Genomic DNA, 23556 nt, shown 5'->3' on the forward strand with positions numbered 1-23556 from the left:
TAATAAATCTTTATAATTACCACCAATTCTTCGTTTTCTCTCTCCTTTCAGGTCTCTCACATCTTCATACACTTAGGCCTAATATCACTATAAACATAGTCATTTCTATATCTTTCTTCTAGTCACAAACTCTCTTAGTCCTCTCGTCACCGTCTCTCCTCACTATCTCCGTCGTCTCTTCGTTGCCTTCACTCCCTCTCCGTTATCTAACACTCTTCATGTCTACCCTGCCTGACTTGTGCTCCTAAAGGGAAAACCCTTCCTTTATGGGCACAAAAAGTTTCAATTTTAATTTTGTTGATTCCTAGATCGGGAGGATTCAAACCCGCGTCTACTGAAGAAAACCTCAGCCCGGATAAGTATAGACTATTACAGCGCCATGCTCGATCAGTCTAACCGGAACCGACACAGATAAGAATGGTGGGGGAAGTCAATAGAAAATAAATTATCCCGTTTTTGGGAGTTTCAATTTTAATTTTGTTGATTCCTAGATCGGGAGGATTCAAACCCGCGTCTACTGAAGAAAACCTCAGCCCGGATAAGTATAGACTATTACAGCGCCATGCTCGATCAGTCTAACCGGAACCGACACAGATAAGAATGGTGGGGGAAGTCAATAGAAAATAAATTATCCCGTTTTTGGGAGTTTCAATTATAATTTTGTTGATTTCAAGATCGAAAGAAATTATCCCGTTTTTGGGAGTTTCAATTATAATTTTGCTGATTCCTAGATCGGGAGGATTCAAACCCGCGTCTACTGAAGTATCCTTCAGCCCGGATAAGTATAGACTATTACAGCGCCATGCTCGATCAGTCTAACCGGAACCGACACAGATAAGAATGGTGGGGGAAGTCAATAGAAAATAAATTATCCCGTTTTTGGGAGTTTCAATTTTAATTTTGTTGATTCCTAGATCGGGAGGATTCAAACCCGCGTCTACTGAAGAAAACCTCAGCCCGGATAAGTATAGACTATTACAGCGCCATGCTCGATCAGTCTAACCGGAACCGACACAGATAAGAATGGTGGGGGAAGTCAATAGAAAATAAATTATCCCGTTTTTGGGAGTTTCAATTTTAATTTTGTTGATTCCTAGATCGGGAGGATTCAAACCCGCGTCTACTGAAGAAAACCTCAGCCCGGATAAGTATAGACTATTACAGCGCCATGCTCGATCAGTCTAACCGGAACCGACACAGATAAGAATGGTGGGGGAAGTCAATAGAAAATAAATTATCCCGTTTTTGGGAGTTTCAATTATAATTTTGTTGATTTCAAGATCGAAAGAAATTATCCCGTTTTTGGGAGTTTCAATTATAATTTTGCTGATTCCTAGATCGGGAGGATTCAAACCCGCGTCTACTGAAGTATCCTTCAGCCCGGATAAGTATAGACTATTACAGCGCCATGCTCGATCAGTCTAACCGGAACCGACACAGATAAGAATGGTGGGGGAAGTCAATAGAAAATAAATTATCCCGTTTTTGGGAGTTTCCATTATAATTTTGTTGATTTCAATAACTTACCAATTTCCGCGTTCTTTTGTGTGATAAGCAACTCTCCTCGTCAGGGCAATCATCGATTCGCCATTTCCATTCCCATGTTCTCCAGTTGTCGATGTGCAGGCCATGTTCATCTCAGCTTGCACGCGGTGCTGAAATGAATAGTTGAATTCAACGTAAATGGTATAAAATAAAAAAGATATACATAAATAATATGTTGTGCCAAACTATAAGAAATTGAACAAAAAAGGAAACCTCGTAAAACCTCGGAGACCTTGTTGTAGGCCGGAATGAGGGGAGAATGACTTAGTACTGGTCTACTAGCAGTTGAGCGCAAGAGGCGGAGTCTAATTCCTGCATTGGGTCAGATTTCCCAAGGAGATAAGAAGGCAGATGGTAATATGTGAAGAAAATATCCCTGACAATATACCTAGAGAGATAACATCTGCTATTTACTCAAACTATCAAGTAAGAATCAATATTGGAGGGCATTGTTAGAGTAACTTTTCGAAACACTATGGCAGTAACTAAATAATGAGCTGAGAATATTAATTGTTTGGGTGATTTGATAATTGCTTGAATTGTATTGAAAGTTGGATTGTGGCTAGAATTTCAGATCAAATAGAAGAATACGGGTTCTCTACTGATATGAAAAATTTTCGCCGTTTTGATAAAATCTGATAAAAGTATGGTAAAAATCATTTTGAAAGGAAACTCCCTTTGGACCAAATCTCAAAAATAATTAAATATTCATTAAAATATACTACGGGCTTTCTAATGATAGACGGATCTCTTATTGCTTTTTTGAAAATGTTGATGAGAACTTACACGTGTTCAATATTTTCGGTTATTCACATTCCTCACTTCTTTGTATCGATACGTGATGCATCCTTCGCTTCGGTATCGATCATGTGGTTAGTCGGTTGCAATGTGCCTTCTGCTGGATGTATCTGGCGGTTGCTATCAGTTTTAACCTTGAAATTAAAAGTTGAAAAAGGGCATGGAGAGAGCCAAAGGGGCTGATAATGTCAATCAAACGCGCAGTTAGATCGAATGCAATTAGAAACAAAGAGAGCTCAAAAAGACAGGACTGCTCGGTGAAGGAGTGAAAGGGACAACTGATTGTATTCCATCCATCCAACCTCATATGTGCCGGTGCGGGGCATGCACTGTATACGATCGGATTTCTCAAGAAGATAACATGACAGGTGGTATTTGTGAAGAACATTTGACCTAGACAATAGACCTTACGTCATCTGTTGTTTGTTTGTTCTAATTATTCACAGAGGTCAGGAGAGATAAAATAGGGAAAAAGGGGAAACGTGTTTGAAAGAGTGTAAAATCACCATGTATACCGGCAAAACTTCATCTTTCACCTCTCAAGTCTTCAGTTTTGTACCATAACATTTTCTCTGATCAAATCACACTGAAATCCTCAATTCAGAGCAGTTGGTGCGCCACAATCATTCAAAGCGCTAGTCAGGGAGCGTCTCAATTAAAAGGGCTCTTCTATTACAGGTCTTCCGGTATTCACCACCTGATTCTTTTTTTGAAACTTTTATCTCTTGAACAAATTTCTCTAGTCTCTGAGTATAAACTTGAAACTCAAACCTGTAATATCAGTGATAACGGAAATCAGATATCTCGAAAAAACCAGATACCCCCTCAAAACTTCGGACCTTCTCAAATTTGGGAAAACTTGGAACCTTGAACGGTCGGATTAGAGGACCCACCTGTTCTTTCCCAGACGACTTCTCTTTCGTTTGATATGTCACGTTTTTCTCTAACCTCAGCGACCCCTTTGTTGCACGCTCTTTCCCAAGACAACATAAAATAGATAGACACTTTTCTTTTGTCGCATCACTGTTAACACAAACCAATTATAGGTAAACAGAATACGGTATACAGCAGCACAGATAGGCCTTTTTTCAGAAAATTACAGGTTTACCTGGTGACGTCACCCTTTGGGTGTAAAATTGTTCTTGGGACGGTGGGTGTAAAGTTTTCCTTACATTCTACTAACATCGTTTCTGCGATTTTTTGAATATAAAACAAATTGAGATAGGTGGAAGGCTTACAAGTATTAACAATGAGTAGAGAGATCCTGCACGTGAGGTAATAGTAATAGTTTCACCTGTGTTAAAGATTAAACAATTTTTTGAATTTACATTAAACTTATAAACAAAAGAGAAATACAATTTATCAGTATCTGGTAAAAGAATCATTTCCATTAGGCGCAACAGACTGTACTCTTCTACGCATTATTATTCTGAGAAATAACTGTATCAGTGACATATACGTTTTCAATTCCTGCATTGTTTGTTGGTAGCACAATAGGTAAGACATTTGAATGAGAAGAAGGGTGGAGATGACGTCAAATACACAGCTAATCGGGAGATACTGAAAAATAAAAAGATCGAAAGCAAACTTGTCTGATTGCTCACATGTTTCAAAAAAATTGGTTGGCTTCGAGTAATCCAGAACATCACAACGTGGCACTGAACAAACACTGATTAAGCGTTTTTTAATTTAAACTTACTATTTTAAAGATAACAACTCCGATAAATTGATAAGAAACACATTTATGCAGCTGGTTGTGAGCATGTGCTGACTTCGATTTTAGAAATAAGAAAGTCCTTACATAAATTAGACCATATAAAAAACAACATGTTAGTGAAATAATACTCAAAATGAGTTGATACTTCTGAAAATATACTGTCAATTTTTTTCTGAGATTCATGTGTGGCAGTTTAGACTGTTTGGTTTGAAACATTTCGTCGACTGAAACATACACAGTAGACTTCGAACCAGTTGTACTTTTCTTGGTTTAAAATCCAGATGTATGTTAAACACAATACACAACATTTCATGGGATACATCCATTTCAGAATTTTATAAGCGCTTCTCTCAGCCAACAAAAAATTCTTTGGACAAGGGAAAAAGTGTAATAGAAATCTTTGAAATGCTAATAGAGCAAGTATGAACTGATAGAGATGGGTGTATAAAATAAGCATTGATGCCAAAACAACACATGAACCAAAAATTGCTAAACCATAGTCTCTAAAGTAATTATTTTTTACATTGACAATAATGAAAACTTACTCTTTTATTGAAAGTTTATCAAAATCGCCTGTGAATTGAAGCAGAAGTGTGATTGTAATAAATAAATAGGATGAGCACACAAATTTATAGCTGTTATTGACAATTGGATACAAAGGGTTCTGAAACCTGTTACCAAAAGAATCATACTGAAATTTAATGCAAAATGAATAAAATTTAAAACATAAAATTTAATGATACACAGTTATTTTTTCTAGTTGTTTATTCCAACTTTTGTGTAATTCTATTCCATTGGGAACGTTTCGATATCTCGTACTTACCTTCCAATCATCATAACGATTATTATGGTGTAAATGTAGGAATAAAGGAAAAATGTAAATTAGGAAAACAAAAATCAACAGTGACAATATCAAAGAAATAAACACAATGGATCTTTGCATCAGACTATAATCAATGAATCTTTCCATGCGGTAACAGAACGAGAAACAGGAAGAAAAAAAGATATTTCATCAAACGACTGATGTAAGAAAACTGCAAGAAAACTGCGCTGACCGGCACGATAATTGAAATATATCACCTGCGATGGTAGACTGGAAATATTCAAATTATCCGAGACTTCCTGTATCCCTTTTAACAAGTAGCATGAAAGGTGCATTATAATTTATTCAAATGGCTGCTGTTACTGAAATCTTCCGATTGAACCTTCGGTGTTCTGATCACTCCTTGAAGAATCATTCCGAAAGATACATTATCTTTTAAATTGCGAAATTTCTTTTTGTAACATATCAGATACGATAGTTGAATGAACAGTGGTGTTGACAGAAAATCGAGAACAGTTGTTGCGATAACGTACTGAAAACAGTTCTGCTTTGGTTTGTAACTTTGGATTCACTCACATTTGGCACAAGAAATGGTCGGTTCCAAAAAAGTATTGCCGCCCAGAAGTGACACTGAAACAGTTTGAATGAAGATTTGACCCCAATGGGAAAACTGACTGATTTAAGGACAGCAACAGCCACCATTTGATATTGAAAACATTGTTGGAGAGGGTTGATAACAAGCTGAGAGCCTTTCGAAATATTCCAGTTTCTAACGAGAATTGGAATTGAAAGAAGAACTGAACAGAGTAGAAAGAAGCTGAGAGCTACATAGGCTTTCTTGAAAACATTAATTCATGCGAAATCTGAACTTTTGTGACTTACAAATACAATATGCAATATTTTTTGCTTGAAAGAGTCTTGAAAATTAAGATATAACGGCAAAGGTAGTAAGAATTCTAAAACAAAAAATAATCTCATCATCTTGTGAATTGTTTCTCCATCAAGTTGAATGGATCTTGGTAGAATTGATTGTAGGACTCTTTGTATTGCAAAAAGAGAAATCATAAATTGATAAACATGGATGCCCACAATAATCGAATACCCAAGAACACTGAGTGAGACGAAGAACAATATGAATACAATATTCTTCAAGTTATTCGTGTCAACCCTTTTAAATAATAAAAAAACTTTTTTGTCAACTTCTATCAATTCCAGTTACCTTTCTGTGTTATTCAAATATTTAAGAGCTAACGAACAAAAAATGACCAACATTAGACAGAGAAAATAAAACAGATACAAAAACTTGAAAGCCCATTTGATGATTGGAGATAAGGGGTTCTGAAAGAAACTGTTCGATCTCATAAAAAAAAACCACTCAGTTCGGATATCATCAATTCAAGTAGCAAAAAAGATAATAGATACGTTCGCTATCGAAGGGAAAAAAAAACTTGTTCCGGGTATAAAGCAAGTAGGTAACATACTTTGTCATCTGTTTGCCGATTCGACTTGTAGACACTCACAAAAAAAGGAAAAATATAGAAAAGAAAGCTCAAGATAATAACGATGAGAAAATATACAAGGAAGAGAAAATACTGTTCTGCTGATAATTCTTCTGTTTTAATAGTTGATGTTTCCATGTCAGTGAGGACGAAATACTGAAAATAAAGTCTCTCGTATCAGAAAGACTCAGGTTGATAAAAAATCGATGGAGTTCACCTGCTTTCAAAATGAAAAAATAGATGAGGGATTCCTTTAGAGACCCTACTTCTTTTACGAGCTCACTTAAATTCAAAATGTTGTATTCACAACTTTGACAATTAAAGTTTGAAAAACTTCAGAATCTGGTTCATTCGATATAAAAAAAATGACTTCACAAATAACCATAAAACTTTGTACTCAGGTGAAAAACTAACGTTTTAGCATCTGTAATTTAAATTATTCTATAAATAACCAAAACATAGTTAGAATTTGAAATGTATTCAAGCTGCTGCTGCTAATCATCAACTTGAACGTTCGATGGTCAAACAATTCCAAGAAAAATGGTTTCCATAGGCATTGTTCATCAAACTATACAGCTTTTTTATGGTTCCTCATTAAATATGACAATTAAATTAGTAGATGTGTAGATGAAAGATAGCAAATGACAGCTAATCTAACAAACTGAAAATAACTTTCGATTATTGACGTTTATCACATTTATCTCCAGAATTGACTCGGCATATGGCTAAAAGAAAGTGACACTGAAAATATTCAAAGAAATTCCGAAAACTTTCGAAAATAACGTTGAGAAATTTCCAGGTTACCTAACATACAAAATTTCTACCTTTCATTTGAAAAATTTCTTTTTTTTTTCTTTTGTTTTCTCCGTTTATCTCATATGAGCATCAAAGGAAAGCAAAAATATATTCTTCACTTCTTCACTTATCTTTTTCAAGCCTTGCATATTATTCTTTTTCATATTCGTGTTCTTTCCATTCATAATTTTTCCTCTTTTAAGCCTTCATTTATTCTGTCTTCGAGGTCCCTTCATCTCTTTTTTTGAGCATCTCATCTCTTTGTTCAATCATCTCTCTCATTTCCCCACACTGTCTTCTTTTCCAATAAAATGAGATGACACACGAAAAGGGTGTCCTTCCTCTTCTCCTCAATTTCCGTCCCAACTCTGAACGAGTCAAATGCTTTTCTCTTTGTTCTCTATTTTCTGTGAGTGTTCTCTAAACGTTTGTGAAAAACGGGTGGCTTTTCCCACTCTGTCTGTTGGCAATGGGAAAAAATTATTAGTTTTCCCCCCGTTCCCTCTTTTCATTTTTCATTCGCCTGAGCCTACTTATTTGCTTTAACCTTTTCTGGGCGTTTTCAGCAAAATAAACTTATTTTCACTGAATCTTTTTTTTTAATTCCTTTCAGAACTGAAAATTCTAATCAAAACACTTTATAGAAAACTTCTTTATCTTCATTTCGAGTAAGATTTTTTTCTCAAGTTATGTAGCACCACACTTCGTTATTTTTACTACCTTCTATATGTGTTAGTGCTCTGATAGGCATATTTTATTGTTTTCTTCCTTCATTCCTTCTAACCACTCTTTATTTAATGTTCAATTCTTATATTTGTATTTTACTTTATTTTTCAGAAACCATGTCTGATAATCCTCATCCGAACTTGATGAATATGCCAGAATTCTTCTTGAAATCAATTCTCAACAAACTGGATGTTCAATCAGTGTAAGTATTTTGGTTTTTGTGTCAAGAAATGTCTCGTGAGACTATAAGATGATGTGAAAGCTTATTATCAGCAGCTCACATCGGCCATTCCATCTGTTTTTTCTATTCCAGACAAACTATGCGAAAAGTGTCACCAACCTTTCGGTATTATGTCGATCACTCGAGACTGGATTCAAGAATTCTGAAGATTGAAGTGTTCTTACAAAATCCCGAAAAAATATCTCTTGACCTCAAAACTGCGAATGATCTTTTCGAAATCGAATATCTGAAAAATGGGGAAAATGGATGCTCTGTGAAATATCGGAATACGAGGAAAGAAGTGACTGGTCAAAATATTGCAACGACACTGGGAAATGATTTGGGATTGATACTCAAAAAACAACTCTCTGTAGTGAAAGAGTTCAGTCTTATGTGCAATGAGAGCTGTCTCACAACAATATGTGACGAGTTCGTGGGAACGTTGTCAGGTCAATTGGCCGAACGGGATTCTCCATTCAAACTGAAGACTTTTTCTTGGGAAGGTTCTATTGATGAAGGTCAAATAATTCCCCTCTTGAGTCGTTTTGATCCAATTCACATTAATAAGATTGAGTTCCAACGTCTAAATAAAAGCAGTGAACCGAGACGACCCCTTGATGTTAAAGAAATCTTGAATTCGCCACAATGGGGCAGAATAAAGGCATTTGAGGCTGTTGGATTTGTGGTCCCTAATCAAATGAGACACTTCACGCATTTAACAAGTGCCAATTTTATGATAGAGACTGTCACAACAGAAGATATTATGACTCTGAGACAGGTGAGCATCATTTTACTCTATCTACTTACAGATATCAATTTTCTTTTTCAGACTGCACTTCAGACCACGAGGTTCAATGAGTTCAGCTTTTCCTACGTAAATTTCACTGACGAAACTCAACTTTTCGGTCTATTCGGTCAGCCTCATAGGACTGAGGGCATGAAGAACAAATGGTTCTACAAATATCCGGGAGGTCGAGATGCTCTGCTGGTCATTTGGGAAACAAATCGCTTTAAGTTTGCTCATATTCAGCCAAGATCTTTTGATAAATTCGGAATTCCTAAACATGACTTGGTTGTACTTTGATTCACTACTTCCAATGCGTTTCCTGGTATGTAAATTTTTATGCGGTAATGAATTTTTATATGGAAACTAAATTCGTGGTGTGCTTATCAATTTATTTTCCTATCATCACTGACGTACTCAATAAACATTTTTTATTTCAAAATATTGATTTTCTCAAAACTTTCAAAACTTCTACTAGAATCTGACAAAATAAATCCCTTTATATTCACTTCTTCTGCGTGTTTCCATTGTTCCATCATTGAGAGTTCATGAATTTCTAAAATTTTTTCTTCGGTTGTTCGATTGAGGACAGTGATTCTGTGAAGATGGGCTGAGCTTAGAAGTAACAACACTTTAGTCACTTGATCTTGACTGTCCGCATCCATCAAAAAACTTTCAACTTTAACTGGTTCTTGAATTTCAGACTTCAAATAGTTATTCAAAACAGTCAAGCTTTTGTCTACAAATTCATACGAATCACTGTCTTGAAATCGAATTTCAAGACTGGAAAGCACGTGGCTTTGCTTCCTGAAAATAGTTATCATATCTTGAAACGCCACTTCCAGAAAAATCCTATCCACCAATAGTTTTTCGTGCTGAAAGCATTGAATCAGGCATCCTCGGTTTTTTTGAAGATAATTGACAGAGATATTCACCATGTTGCAGATAAATTTCAGACGGACTTCTGTAGAAAGCACTTCGATGTATACAGTTGTGACCGTATTATTTCTAGAAAAATATGCATACTTGATAAAAGAGAACAGAGAATCACTCACACGAATTGATGTTTTCCAGTTCCATAGAAAGCATCTAAAACCAGTTGGACCGTTTCCAGACAAGTCATCATCCACAAACTTTGAAAGAGAAAAAATAGAGCAGAAACCTTGAACCAAAATCTTGGAGACCGTTTGCTATTCTTTATCAATTATTGCAGAGGAAATGTCAACTGACATCGATTCTCCTCGCAGTGCAAAATGTGATTGTTGTTTACCTTTATTCGTCATCTGTACACATCACGTTCATACAAACAGAGACACTGACAGAGAAATAAGACGAATATTTTAAAATCACATCATGTGGATGATTTTACTTTGAAATAGATGTTTCTGTTCCGAAAAAAACTTCTCAAGTGATAATTCTATTTTAATTTCTCCAATATTTCAGATTTTTCAAATCTGAGTAGAAAAGTACCCGAACTAATCGGAAATGACTTCTCCTCCTTCTCTACTCAAAATGCCGGACGTCGTTATGAATATCATTCTGAAAAAAGTTGGAGTTCAGTCTGTGTAAGCACCTTCCCTGTAATATCCCACACGAAATGAACATTTTCAGCCAAGTTCTTCGAAAAGTTTGTCGAGATCTGCGAAACTTTATTGAAGAGCACAAACCGGAATCGTATATAGATCAGGCCACTCTCTCCATTGATCTGGATAGTGTTCATCTGGGATTTCCGTTTAATTCAATCGTTGTCAAATACAAAAAACACGAGAAAGGATGCCGCGTCATATGTCAGAAAACGTACAATACTACTGAAAAAATTCTGGATAACTCTGATTTTCTTGAAACTGCTTTGAATGATTTCAAAGTGATCATGAAGAATCAGAAAAACGGCGTGGGATTTTTCAACATTTGTTTCAAATTGTTCAGTCTAGACAATATTGGAGATCAGGAGTTGATAGCCACCGGATTCCGAGAAAAGTTAGAAAAAAGCTTGCAGTCGTGGGACCATCCAGTTCCGGTCAGAAGAGTTATCATTGGCACTGTAAACCAAACAGAGGTGATGTCAATCCTCCGGTATCTTGATCCGAAACTACTAGAAGATTTTGAAATGTCAGCGTCAAGATATGTCGACAGTATTCCAATGGAGTTCGATAAAATCTTGGGGACCGATCATTGGAAAAATTTGAAAACTTTGAAAATGAGCGGTTTGATTGTTTCAGTTCAATTGAAACATTTTTTTCATTTGACGACGTGTTCAGTCTTTCGGAAAAGTTTATCAGGAGATGAGTTGACTGAATTGAGAAACGTTAGTTTATATCAATCGTGGACTGTTTCATTTTAAACTTTCAGGCATTCCAAGGATCGACTTCACTTAAATCCATGGAAGTAACATACCAATTTTTGGACAAATCAGGCATTTGTAATCAACTTGGTCAGCCTACTGTTACTCAAGACTTTCTAGGCACAAGAATAGAAACTTGGGAAGTTGGAGTGTCGCCAAACACTTTGAGATTCACACTGGTTCCAAAAGAGAAGAGTTATGCTTTTATCATTCGCAAAATTCCTATTCAAAAAACTATGCCAACTCGTCGTTAGTCATCTTGAGAGGTCCAAGAAGAATTTTGTAATTTTTGAAAAATTTAAAATTTGATATTATTTGTGTGTTCATATATAACTTTTTGTATTATATAAAACCATATTTTATTCATTTCATTTCGACCAATGTCTTAGAGGACAAATAGTGTCACATGTTTGTTCTTTTGTTACGTACAACTAATTCTCATACATCTAATTCTTATCTTTTCTTATCAATTTCCTTTAGTCGTCTCTTTTTCTTTGCAATATTTCATTTAACAGAGGCATTATTTTTTGTCTTCATTAACTAATGCGTCTCATTTGTCTTTCTTTGAAAGTTTAGGATTCTGCACCTTTTACCAAAATTGATTCAGAATGTCACTGTCAGTTTCTCTGCTTGAAATGCCTGATGTCGTGATGGCGATAATTTTGAGAAATGCTGATCTTCGATCGATGTGAGTTGTTCCTACTAAAAGTCTTCATATCGTAAGTATTTATTCAGACTAATTCTTCGAAAAGTTTGTCGAGGACTGCGGGAGTTCATTGACATTAACAAGCCAGAAACTCATCTTGATTTTGTGAGAATATCTGTTAATACTGAGTCTATCAAATTGGATATGCCATTCGATAGTGTGAAGTATCAGAAAAACGAAGGAGGTTGTTGGATTTCTGGACGAAAATCGAGAAGGAAACTATTGAAAAACTTGGATTTTATGTCAGTTTTCCTGGACGATTTCAAGATTATCATGAAAAATCAAAAGTCTGCTGTTGGAAACTTTCAAGTGCATTTCCACCTGTTCAAGGACCATGATTTTCGAAACGAGGAGCTGCTTGAAACCAAGTTTCTCGAGATGTGGAGACAAAGTGTGCAACAATGGAGACATCTGATTCCTGTCAAAGAGTTAATCATGAGCACTGTATCAAAACAAGAAGTTATGTCAGTGCTTCCGTACCTTGACTCTGAGTTTCTAGAATCTATTGACATGTTTGATGCGAGATATGTGGAAAGCTTTCCAATTGATATTGACAGTATAACACAATTGAAACAGTGGAAAAACTTGAAGACATTGAAGATGAACCACTTGATAGTTTCTTGTCCGCTGGAACAATTCTCTCATTTTTCGACAGTTTCTATTTTTCGAACAAGTCTTACTGGAGAAGAACTGACCGAGTTGAAGGAGGTAAACTCACAACTACAAAAATGCGGGCAGTTATTCTTTCAATTCAACTTTCAGGTTTTCTCCATATCAACTACACTGACATCCATGGAGCTAACTTATAGTTCCATCAACAAAACCGAAATATGTGATCAACTTGGTCAACCTTGTGGAACTCATGATGAAATGACAAGAAACAGAAAAACATGGGAGACTGGATTGCCTCATAGCACCTTGCAAATCTCCTTGGTTCGGAAAGAGAAAAATTATGTTTTTCGTCTTCAGAAATTTCCACAACCGGAAGCTGTGAAATGTCCTGCAGATAAATGAAGGGTTTTTAAATTTTTATGTAACTTTTAGTTCTATTTAATTCCAGACAGTTTTTACAAAAATAAATATAAGGAGATTGTATTGATTTTTTTTAATGAAAAGTGGGGACAAAATAAACGAGTGATAAATCTTTTTTTCGAAGAATTGAAACGGTGAACAACATCAAATCTGGATAAATCATTTTTTGAACACTGAAAGTTTGCAGAATTGATTATAATGGTTTACGTTCGGGTGGAGGTTCACATGAATTCTTTGGTCTAAATTGGAAAAATATATGTTTGGTGTGAAAATGATAATATTATTCAGAAAACTTATTACTTCTTTCACTTTTATTCAAGATCAATTGTCTCCGTTCTGTTCTGACGTTGAACAAGATCCAATCCTAATAGTATAATTTTGAAAATGATATTCGTTTGTGATTTATTGACACGGGGTTGCATGACTAAATATATTGGTCGCGTTGACATTTTTTATCAACTCTGTGATGATATCATCATCGCTCAACCTTTTTCTGTCAAGTTTTTTATCACTGCGTCTTCCTTTGCCATTGGGCTTGGTTTCTTCTTTCCCCAGTCAAGAAACATTTTTCAGAGAGTCTTGGTTTAACAGTACGAAAAAGTGAATCTTGAAAATGACAGATCCAGCGTTCTTACTCAATGTTCCGGATGAGGTGATGAATTGTATTTTGAAGCGAGTTGATTTTCGATCAATGTAAGTTTTCATTCTTTTATCTTTGAACATCTCTTTTTCTCCAGTTTGGTTCTCCGGAAAGTCTGTCATGATTTACGTAACTTTATTGACGAATACAAAACCGAATCCCATCTACAAAACGTCGGTGTTTGTGTCACTTCAGATAGTATAAAATTGGATATGCCATTCAATATAATTAGTTTGAATTATCAGAAAAATTTAGACGGTTGTTTAATTACCAGCTATAAATCAAAGCAGAAATTGTTGTTGAATTTGGACTTTATTGAAGTTTTCCTCGAAGACTTCAAAGCTCTTCTCCGATTTCAAAAAGATTCAGTGAATCACTTCTATTTCCACTTCAAGATTTTCTCGTCAGACGAAAACAATTTTCTGAAAAGAATGGAGCAAAATCTGAAGTCCTGGGATCATCCCATTCCGATTCAAAGATTCAACTCGACTACTGTATCTCAAAAAGAAATTATGTCTATTCTACCGTATCTTGATGCAAAATGTTTGGAGACTATCGAGCTTTCGACTCCAGATTATGACCGTATCATTCCAATGGAAATGGATCAGATAATAGAATTGAATCAATGGAAAAATGGAAAAACAGTGACGATCCAAAAACTTATGACTTCGACTTCACTTCATCATTTCTCACATTTTTCAAGAGTCACGATTGTCTGCAATTTTCTAACAGGGCAGGATGTGACAATATTGAAAGATGTGAGCTTTTTGAAACTTTTTGAGAGTTTTCAATCTGTCTCCTTACAGATGTTTCTTGCTTCTACTTCACTAAAATCGTTCCAAGTGAACGCGAAGTGTGTCAATATAAGACAATACTGTGAAATACTAGGCCCCGCATCTACAGATCGAAGTAGATTTGGAAAGATCACAAATGCATGGACATACAATATTCCACAAAACGATCGATGTCTGAAATTCAATCTTTCTGGTGAAATGAATAATTGGATGTTTGCTGTCATTGAAATTTCATAACAATTTTGGTAAAGCTACTGTTGGTTTCCTTTTTCATTATTCATTTGTTTCACTTTCCAGTGTTCCAGCAATAAATCTTATCATTTCACAGAAGATCGAAATATGGGTTCAAAAAATGTTCTTGTTTCTTTGATCTCACGCAATAAAACCTGTTTTTCGGTATGATGATGGAGATACGATGGTTGCGATGATTGTGAGACACACTTCTAGACTGGTCAAAAAGAAAACACATTTGAACACGAAATGACACAGAAATAGAAATTCGCACACATCGAGAACTAATGAATAGAAATAGAATAGCTATGTAGATAATTCAAGTTGTGAGTCCACCTGAAGAAATATCATTCAGGTCTACAGTTTCTACCGTAACTGATTTCTCTCTTAGAACAGAGACCACTGAATCTACAGTGACATCTGTGACAGAGGATAAGGACACTACTGAATCAATCGCTACAAATTCACTTGTCACTACTGCAACGGACAAAGCCGCAACTCAAGACGCCGAGGTAACAACTGCAGCAGCTGAAGGTTGAGTAATTTGAATACGACCAATTCATAATTCAATTTCAATAAAAAATAACTTGCTAAACCAAACAGGCTAAATTTTTAAACAACTTGTCTTCAAAGCCGCCTGAATTCTCCATGACTGGGAACTCCAGAAGTCGAAGGTCGAAAAAAATTAAATTATCTTCTTTTCTCTCAATTTCAGCTTGGATCTACCAGTTGAGAGATGTCAAACGGTATTCAGAGTGCATTGCAAGACGTTGCTGAAATTGTGTGAAGACAAACTTTAACTTTCGATTATAACAGAATCATGGTTATGAAGATTTTTTGCAGACTCGACGGCTGTGTAGAAAAACAAGTCAACTGCTTCAGTGGAAAAAAATAATATTTGAAAAACATTTGTGCAATAGATACAAAAATGTCGATGTAGCTCCTTTTACTTGATAAAAAAAAATATTTCTAAATATTTATCTGTTTGTTCCGGTTTTCCAAACTCATGTTGATCAAATTCCAGAACCACGCCTCTGCTGACTCTTTAAAATCGTTATCAGTCAATGTTGAACGTTTGTATATATTTTTAATTCAGTTAACTCATTTTATTTCAAGAAACCATTTTTCTTTGGAAAATGTCTTCTGTTGATGATAAAGTTAATATTGTTATGGATGACTTTGCGAAAATGACACAACAGAAGTAGGTCTCCTTTTTCATAATTTTAGTTCCAAAAAGATGTTTCAGGCCACCAGAACTTGTATCTGTTGTTGTACAACTCCACGAAACAAAAGTTAGTCTTAAGAGACTTTATAGACTACAAAATGGTCAATCCGAATGGCTCGACAGAACTTTTTCTAGAGTTAATAAAAATATACCACTGGAAGAACAAGGAACACGGTTTGAAGGAATGGACTTTATCTCAAAAGCATTTCATGATTTGAATGCAATAATGGAAGTGCACAATAACAACTTTTCTTTGTTTTTTTTACAATTGGATTGTCGAAATTGGTTAGGAACCGAGGAATATAAGAAAATAAATGCAGGAACAATTGGTCTGCTGAACACCAATCTTCGATCAAAACACGCATTGGTCAAAGTTAAAAAATTTGAAATGTACGCAACTGAAAAGGAAATACTTCAAGTTCTACCGTATTTTGATCCAAAATCAATTAAATCACTTGATTTACACATCCATGATCATAAAAAGGAGAAACTGGTAATCACAGAAATGGATCATTGGAAAAATGCAGACGATGTCAGTGTTGTAGGAATAAAATTTGACTTGACTGTTCATGACTTTCTTCATTTTTCGAAAGTTCGTGTTGCTCTTCACACAATCTCAGCAGAGAATGTTCTTTTCTTGAAAGAGGTTCGGTAGAGAGTTTCAAAAAGTTTTATCAATTCGAAATTTCGCAGCTTCTTCTACAAACGCGGAAAGAATTAACATTTTGGTATATTAATTTTGTGAACATGGACCATCTCCTGGAACTGCTTGGAAATGCAACTACTGAAAGTGTCGGCGAGTTTGCCAAAAAGGGATGGTCATTTCCAATACCAGGAAATGAAAATGAAGAACTTTGCATTGAGATCACATCTAAATGGGTTCTGTTCAAATATGTTGAAGCAGAAGGATGGATACTTTTGGATTCCCTTTTAATAATTCATGATTAATTTCGTTTCTGTAAAAGCTTAGATTTTTCGTGTCAATAAACTTATCGGCAAACAAACTACACCTAACAACCCCGGAGTGGAATTATTGGTAGAGACGTAGATAACAGAAAAGTATTATCAATAGCAAATTGTGAAACATTTCGAAACTGAAATTTATTTTCTTTTCTTTTTTGACCCGAAACTCAGAAATATGACTTTACCGGTCTCACTAATTGATATGCCAGATTTGGTATTAAATAACATTTTTTCGAATTCCGATCCTCGATCGATGTGAGTTTTTGAAAAATGTATGTGTGTTAAACTTGTTTTCATCTTCAGATTGGTTCTCCGTAAAGTCTGTAGAGATCTGAGGAATTACATTGACGACGTTAAACCGGATCTTCAGATTAAATGCATTGAAATTTCTATTGGACTAACAAGACAAAGAGCCAGAGAAGTTTCATTGATTCTCATGGCTTCTAAAAGTTCTCATCATATTTTTTATCGAAAATATCGAAACGGAACAATGGTCGTATGCGGGAAGAAGAAAAAAGTGTTAGAAGATGCTGATTACTTCAACGTCTTTTATGAAGAGCTCGATTTCTTACTATCGAGGCAAAAGTCACTTCTGAATAGCTTCCGATTGAATCTCACTGAATACGATTCCGAGTTTTCAAAGTTATTGAAAAGAACATTAAAAAACAAAAATGAATTTCAAGAATTAGAAGTTGAATACTTTCAAATAAAAGCGGATAAGCACCAAGTGTTCGAAATCCTGTCAAATATTTCTCCTAAATCACTGTCTCGAATCGAACTGCATCTGGCTAAACCGACAGAAATTGAGACAGAACAACTGGAGTTCATGGATCGATTTCATGACACAAAAGAACTATACATGGAGAATATAATTATTCTGGGACGCGTCGAGTGCTTTATTCATTTATCAAGAGCTGAAATCACAGTTTATAGGGTGACAGTGGAAGAGCTGTTTCTGTTGAAAGAAGTAAGTTGCTACTTTGATATGGGCAACCTAGAAATAACACCTAAGTCTTGTTAACTTTAAAGCATCGAAACTTTTTCCAGGCGTTTCTTGAAAACCGCCACTTCAAACATTTCTTGCTGCACTACAGGCACTTTGTGGATGACGGTATTTCCTACCTGCGACGAATAATTCTGGAGAACAGACGACTTCGGGAGACTTTTGGACCTCCATCTACCACGAACAACAAATCCAAAGAAATGGAGTGGTATTTCAAAATTCCTTTTACGGACGATGCTCTTTATTTTTTCTTTTCCTATCAACGCTCTCGTTTTGCACGTGTTCCGCTATCAGTTGTTCCGAATGTTGCGGTATAGCTCTTTAAGTATGTCGATAAACGTTTTTATTCATCAAATGGTTAAAGGTCGTTTACAAATAGATGGATAAGTAGATTCACAGTTTCCAGTTGACCAATCCATTGCATTTGTATACTTGACAAGACCAATTGAAACACAAGTTCCATTACCAACATGTTTCAGATTAGAGTAATCATATGGGGTCATATCAGTCCATTCAAGTGTATCGTACGGAGTTATTTGTCCTCCCAACCAGACACTTCCATCAATATTAAACAGTGTAGTAATGTAACGGTTTTCCAGATAGGAATGAATCGAAATTAAGCTAGAATTCTTCAGGACACAATTCTGTTGAGCTGCTTTGAATGACAACTTATCACGAACACGAGTGTAGCAAAAATTATTATATTGACTGTAACAATCTGATCCAACAATTTCTGAAATTTCCTGCTATTATGTCTGTCGGTATGTCTGTTCACTAACCTGGAGTGGATGACAAAATTTCGCACACGAACGGCAGTTTCTCTTCACATGGCTCACTAGTCCACTGGCCTGTTAGATCGCCGTACGAATTGTAGTAGACACATTTACCAACTTGACTATTTGGATATCCTAATGTCAGAGATTGGAACTTTCTCGCAAAAAACCATAACCTTACCACTAGAAAAACTATTGTATTGCACATCGGTTTTATCCGCCCATTGACACCAGGAAACTGATGATTCCCTACACGTCATTCCCATCCAAAGACGATGAATTCCTGTTCCATTAAGTACGGTTAGCAACGCTCTGTTGTCCTGAAAATGTATACGGTCAAGATTTAACAGGCAGCACACGGAATCTTACGATGGCGTTTTTCATTGTCACTAATATTCCTCCTCCGTTTTCTCTGCATCGCTCATCTGCAGATGTTTGATTTTCATGTTTAGTGAATAGCTTCCAGCATTTATTATTGACCATTGTGTAACCCAAAGTACATATCGGATCCGCGGAGATTATTGAAAAGAGGACAAACGAGAAAATAAGATGAGTGAGTTTATGCATTGTTTAGACTGAAAAAGACACAAAATGAGACGAAAATTTTAGAAGAAGTGAAACTAATACAAAATGAAAATTTGTGGCTATCTACCGCACTTTGCGGTTTTATAGTTTCTGCGATGCAATAATTTCACATAATCTTTTTGACATGTAAGTCAGAATTCGCATCATTTTCTAAATTTAATGTAGTTCTTGTGTGATGATAAACCTTTTCACACGTCCGCACTGATCTTTTGAGTTTGTGCTGATGAATGCACAATGAACAAAAGTGGTTTTCCGTGTGTACACTGAAAGAAGTTTTGTGACTAAAAATTTCCATTCATCGTTTTCTCGAGTGAACTGTAATTTTGGGTGTGTATTGTGAATTGTGATTTATTTGAGAATGACAAAAATGATTTATTCAGGAACTCTGATTAGGGCGTTTACAAAGTGACGGATATTCCGCTTCGCAGTCACCTGAAGACCAGTCTCCAGTAGAATTAGTATTCGGGTCGAAACCCATTGAAACACAACTTCCATTCCCACTATTCTTCAAATTGTAATAATTATTCGGTGTTCCATCAGTCCAAACGATGAGTGCAGATCCAGGAGCGAGTGCTCCAATCCACAAATCCATTTTTCCTTCTTGAAAAAGAGAAGTGATGAATCGATTCTCCAGGTAAGAGTGAATAGATACTAAGTTTGCACCGTGTCGAGCACAGTCTTTCTGAGCCCACGAAAAGGATTGAACATCTTCTTCTTTCATGTAACAGTAGTTATTATAGTTTGCATAATCGAGACAGTCTCCGGTCACATCTGTAAAATGTTGATCTGATTAGTTTTTGCATCGAACAAATTAATCCACCTGGAGAAGTTGTCGGAAGTTCACACACAAATGGAAGCTGTTCCTCACAAGGTCCGCTAGCCCACTGACCCGCTGGATAGCCATCTGCTGAATAGTAGACACACTGTCCGAAACGATCATTCGGAAAACCTAAAGTCTGCAGCGTTAGCTCTCGAATCATAAAGTCTAAATTACCACTAGAGAAACTTGTATACTGTACAGTAGTTGTATCCGCCCATCGACAAGTAGACGGTGAAAGTCCAGTACATATCATTCCAATCCACAAACGGCTAACACTTGTTCCATTGAGAATTGTGAGTAGTCCTCGATTGTCCTGAAGGATATTATTTTTTAAACAAAATCTCAATACACTGAAAGCAAAATGAGCAAGCAATTGACATACGATTGCATTCTTCAATGTCGCGATAACTCCTCCTCCGTTAAGTCGACAATATTCATCTGCAGTTGGCTCATCGGCAGATTGAGAGACTAACATCCAGCATTTCTGATTGACTAATGTGTACCCAGTTACACACGATGTTGAAGAATATACAAGAGAAAAGTTAGTACAAACCAAGAATAGAAGAATGAGGTGGATCATTTGGAATTCGGAGATTGGGTTCAATCAGAAATATTATTTAATTAGTTAATACAAACCAAGGCTATCTCACGGGAAATAAGCTCGCTCTTATCAACGTGTGTCGTCTTATACTAATTTTTCCGGTCAAAAACCGCCCTTTCTATTCGTTACTTTTCTTGTAAACACATCACATCATATTGAGATTGTGGTGATTGCAGAAACAGTTATTTGTGCAATCAAAAAATGATCAAAAAATCAAATCATTACATTTGAAAGTATTTAGAGCGACCGATACACCTGGATATGATAGCCGAGATCCGGCTGGGTGCAAGAGCAAATTTTACAAAACATATGAGAGTTTCGTTCATCAAAAAATAAGTCTGACGTGTCAGAAATAAATAAAATGTTGTCCCGTGACTAGACTTTTGTCATCCACAGGAAACTTTTATGAGTCAAAGTTGTACCTGATCATTTGATTTCCCACACAACCAACCTGCCGAAGAACGCATCAATATGACGTAATGGGCTTCTTATCAACATTCTTGTTTCATATAAAATACTAACATTTGATAGGAGACCATCTTGCACTCAGGACATGAAGTTAATCTTGTTTTCAGTGCTTGCTGCTACAGTATGCTGGGCAGCGAAGATCGAGCGTAAGTTTTCTTAACTGTTGATATTCAAAATGATATCCAATTAGCACCGTACAATAATGTTTTCTTATTTTAGCTTCATGCGATAGCGGTTACATCGAATACAATCCTCCTCCATTCTTCAGTGGAAATGATTTAATCGAATTATACCCGGATGGGTATAATGGCAATACTCCTGTCGTCTTCCCAACCAATTATAATTGCACTTATCGTATCAATGTGCCTCAAGGTCAATATGCAGAAGTAGTTATGACTATCATAACGACTGGAACAACTTTTTCATTACCTCTGGTTACTGTCACTGATTCATTAGGAAGAACAGAAAAGTGACGGTCCTGTTTGATATAAAGCATTTTAATTTCGAAATTTCAGCATCCTCTCTGCTAACAAAGAATTCTTCTATTTCATGTCAACTGGCGGTAATATCACATTGGCAACTGTTATGACTAATTCCAGCTTCGCATTTTCCATTCATTGGCGTCAATGTAACAGTTACCGACTTTGTAAGAAGTGAAATCATTTTGATTTCAGATCCATCCACATTCAAACCCAACAGCATCCAACTGAACCAATCGGATACTGAACCTCAAGTCATCAGCTATTGTCATCCTAACCTCACCCTAGTCACTGCCCAATCCAGAGTATCAGCTTTAGTTATCCCCACGTCAACTCCCGAATTCTCTTCTCTTCTCCGTGGAATTGTCTTCTACGACGGACCCAACTGGAACTCTACATACCTCGGAACGGCTAAACAACTCTCTGAAAGTGGTAATCAATTGGTATCTTCCGGAAATCAACTCACTATACAAACTCTTTTCGAACAAGATTGCAGTGACACGCATATTTTATTACAAGAATACGAGAACACTAAAAATCTCAATAATCTGAAAGGAGTTGCTTGTTCTAGTCTGTTATCCGGAGACTGCCAAGGGGTTCTCGATAACTCGAAGGGATTATCTGCGTTCGTGACATACTTGAATGGAGATTTTGGATACGAGACAGTGACAAGTTTGAGTGGAAATGGAACATTGGATGTGTACATTGGAGGTGTCACAGCGAATAAAAAGAATCTCATTGCTTCATACCCGTCAGTATAGTTGCAAATGTTGTTCCTTATTAGACTTCCACTTTTCAGAATTGACAACAGCGCAATCCGGCTTCCACAATCTTTCAATGGAAATGCAAGAACATATGTGTTGAATGGTGCCAATGCACGGGCTACTATCAATTTCACTCTTCTATACACTGCTTCCGAAAAGAGTCAAATGGGAAGAAAAGGATTCATTGTCTCTAATCATTACACTGAAAAGACTCTTCAATGGGCTTCTGCAAAGATTTCAGCACCAGAGAACACACCGACCAAGTTCTCAATTGTAATCCGAACCGCTGATGTTACTAAATCCAGTCAGTTCAATATCACAGTTTCTAACGGAGATAGTGCTGCATATGGACAAAGGTGAGAGCGTATCAATCAGGGATATTTTTGGAATATCTATCTTCTATGTTTCAGCTTCTCTGCCTACAACCTACCAGCTATGAATCAGGTCATTCAAGTTGTCGGAGACACATTGCTCGTTGAATTTGATTCTAAGGACGACTTGAGTAATGGAATCTATATCGATTTTGAGTTGTTGAAAGCATCTTCGAATCGCATTTCTCTTTTCGTCACTGTTCTAATGTGCTTCTTCATCATTTTCCATTGATCATTTGATAAAGTTTTATGAATCATTCAAAATCGCTCTAGTTTGGTTTTTGATAATGCGCGAGGTTTCCAATAAAATAAAAAATAATAAAAATTGATAAGAAAAGAGTGGTCATAAAGTGATCGAGTTTAAGCGATGAGCGTAGAACCACAGCCTGATATAAAAGTGAAACACCTATTTTGATGCATTTTATATTCAATTACAGCGAATACATAAAAATCAATTGTTCATAATGGGAACTCCACTCACTTTTTTGAATACACTGGCACCCGCGCGAGGATCTCCATTATATATTGTTTGTCACCATCGTTGTCAATATGGATATTGAACCGTGGTATTGGAGCATCATAATCATAAATGAGGATAAAACTGAAACAATCGTAGTAGGATTAGTGAAATGTTATCATAATATTACTCTCATGTTCTAAGTGTCAGCATTGTATCTGTTGATGTTTGACTGGACTTGTGGTACTTTTCTCAGAACGACTGAATGTTAAACGGAAGAAATTTTAGTATTTTTTAATCTTGATGGTTTCGTACTTCGTACATTATTAATGTATAATACTAACAATACCATACATAAGAATAGATGAAACTGAACAGATTCAATGAAGTGTAATG

General features: G+C 36.0%; 9 protein-coding genes across 9 annotated transcripts; 7 read left to right on the forward strand and 2 right to left on the reverse strand.

Annotated features, from left to right (window-relative positions):
• Positions 1-1523: 1523 nt before the first annotated feature.
• GCK72_019755 (uncharacterized protein) lies at positions 1524-5585 on the reverse strand (the record flags this gene model as incomplete). Its single annotated transcript, XM_053733206.1, has 4 exons — positions 1524-1655; positions 5266-5415; positions 5460-5513; positions 5559-5585. The coding sequence occupies 4 exons, from the start codon at positions 5583-5585 to the stop codon at positions 1524-1526; spliced, it is 363 nt and encodes a 120-aa protein (XP_053582119.1).
• Positions 5586-8019: 2434 nt separating this feature from the next.
• Positions 8020-9207, forward strand: GCK72_019756 (uncharacterized protein; the record flags this gene model as incomplete). Its single annotated transcript, XM_003098549.2, has 3 exons — positions 8020-8105; positions 8217-8901; positions 8953-9207. 3 exons carry the CDS (start codon positions 8020-8022, stop codon positions 9205-9207), a joined length of 1026 nt encoding a protein of 341 aa, XP_003098597.2.
• Positions 9208-10392: 1185 nt separating this feature from the next.
• Positions 10393-11502, forward strand: GCK72_019757 (uncharacterized protein; the record flags this gene model as incomplete). Its single annotated transcript, XM_053733207.1, has 3 exons — positions 10393-10472; positions 10519-11212; positions 11257-11502. The coding sequence occupies 3 exons, from the start codon at positions 10393-10395 to the stop codon at positions 11500-11502; spliced, it is 1020 nt and encodes a 339-aa protein (XP_053582120.1).
• A 354-nt stretch (positions 11503-11856) lies between these two features.
• Positions 11857-12968, forward strand: GCK72_019758 (uncharacterized protein; the record flags this gene model as incomplete). The annotated part of the gene is made up of 3 exons (XM_003098534.2): positions 11857-11936; positions 11984-12662; positions 12717-12968. The coding sequence occupies 3 exons, from the start codon at positions 11857-11859 to the stop codon at positions 12966-12968; spliced, it is 1011 nt and encodes a 336-aa protein (XP_003098582.2).
• Positions 12969-13599: 631 nt separating this feature from the next.
• On the forward strand, positions 13600-15190 carry GCK72_019759 (uncharacterized protein; the record flags this gene model as incomplete). Its single annotated transcript, XM_053733208.1, has 4 exons — positions 13600-13679; positions 13724-14384; positions 14433-14613; positions 15066-15190. The coding sequence occupies 4 exons, from the start codon at positions 13600-13602 to the stop codon at positions 15188-15190; spliced, it is 1047 nt and encodes a 348-aa protein (XP_053582121.1).
• A 597-nt stretch (positions 15191-15787) lies between these two features.
• GCK72_019760 (uncharacterized protein) lies at positions 15788-16824 on the forward strand (the record flags this gene model as incomplete). The annotated part of the gene is made up of 3 exons (XM_053733209.1): positions 15788-15852; positions 15898-16522; positions 16570-16824. 3 exons carry the CDS (start codon positions 15788-15790, stop codon positions 16822-16824), a joined length of 945 nt encoding a protein of 314 aa, XP_053582122.1.
• A 190-nt stretch (positions 16825-17014) lies between these two features.
• GCK72_019761 (uncharacterized protein) lies at positions 17015-18159 on the forward strand (the record flags this gene model as incomplete). The annotated part of the gene is made up of 3 exons (XM_003098540.2): positions 17015-17094; positions 17143-17806; positions 17887-18159. 3 exons carry the CDS (start codon positions 17015-17017, stop codon positions 18157-18159), a joined length of 1017 nt encoding a protein of 338 aa, XP_003098588.2.
• A 33-nt stretch (positions 18160-18192) lies between these two features.
• Positions 18193-20600, reverse strand: GCK72_019762 (uncharacterized protein; the record flags this gene model as incomplete). The annotated part of the gene is made up of 8 exons (XM_003098485.2): positions 18193-18575; positions 18622-18750; positions 18797-18935; positions 18985-19040; positions 19633-19971; positions 20021-20149; positions 20195-20333; positions 20403-20600. 8 exons carry the CDS (start codon positions 20598-20600, stop codon positions 18193-18195), a joined length of 1512 nt encoding a protein of 503 aa, XP_003098533.2.
• A 574-nt stretch (positions 20601-21174) lies between these two features.
• Positions 21175-22935, forward strand: GCK72_019763 (uncharacterized protein; the record flags this gene model as incomplete). Its single annotated transcript, XM_053733210.1, has 6 exons — positions 21175-21235; positions 21309-21558; positions 21605-21717; positions 21764-22319; positions 22368-22688; positions 22743-22935. The coding sequence occupies 6 exons, from the start codon at positions 21175-21177 to the stop codon at positions 22933-22935; spliced, it is 1494 nt and encodes a 497-aa protein (XP_053582123.1).
• Positions 22936-23556: the final 621 nt, after the last annotated feature.

Source organism: Caenorhabditis remanei, chromosome V (genome assembly GCF_010183535.1).
Source record: "Caenorhabditis remanei strain PX506 chromosome V, whole genome shotgun sequence".
Taxonomy (NCBI): Eukaryota; Metazoa; Nematoda; class Chromadorea; order Rhabditida; family Rhabditidae; genus Caenorhabditis; species Caenorhabditis remanei.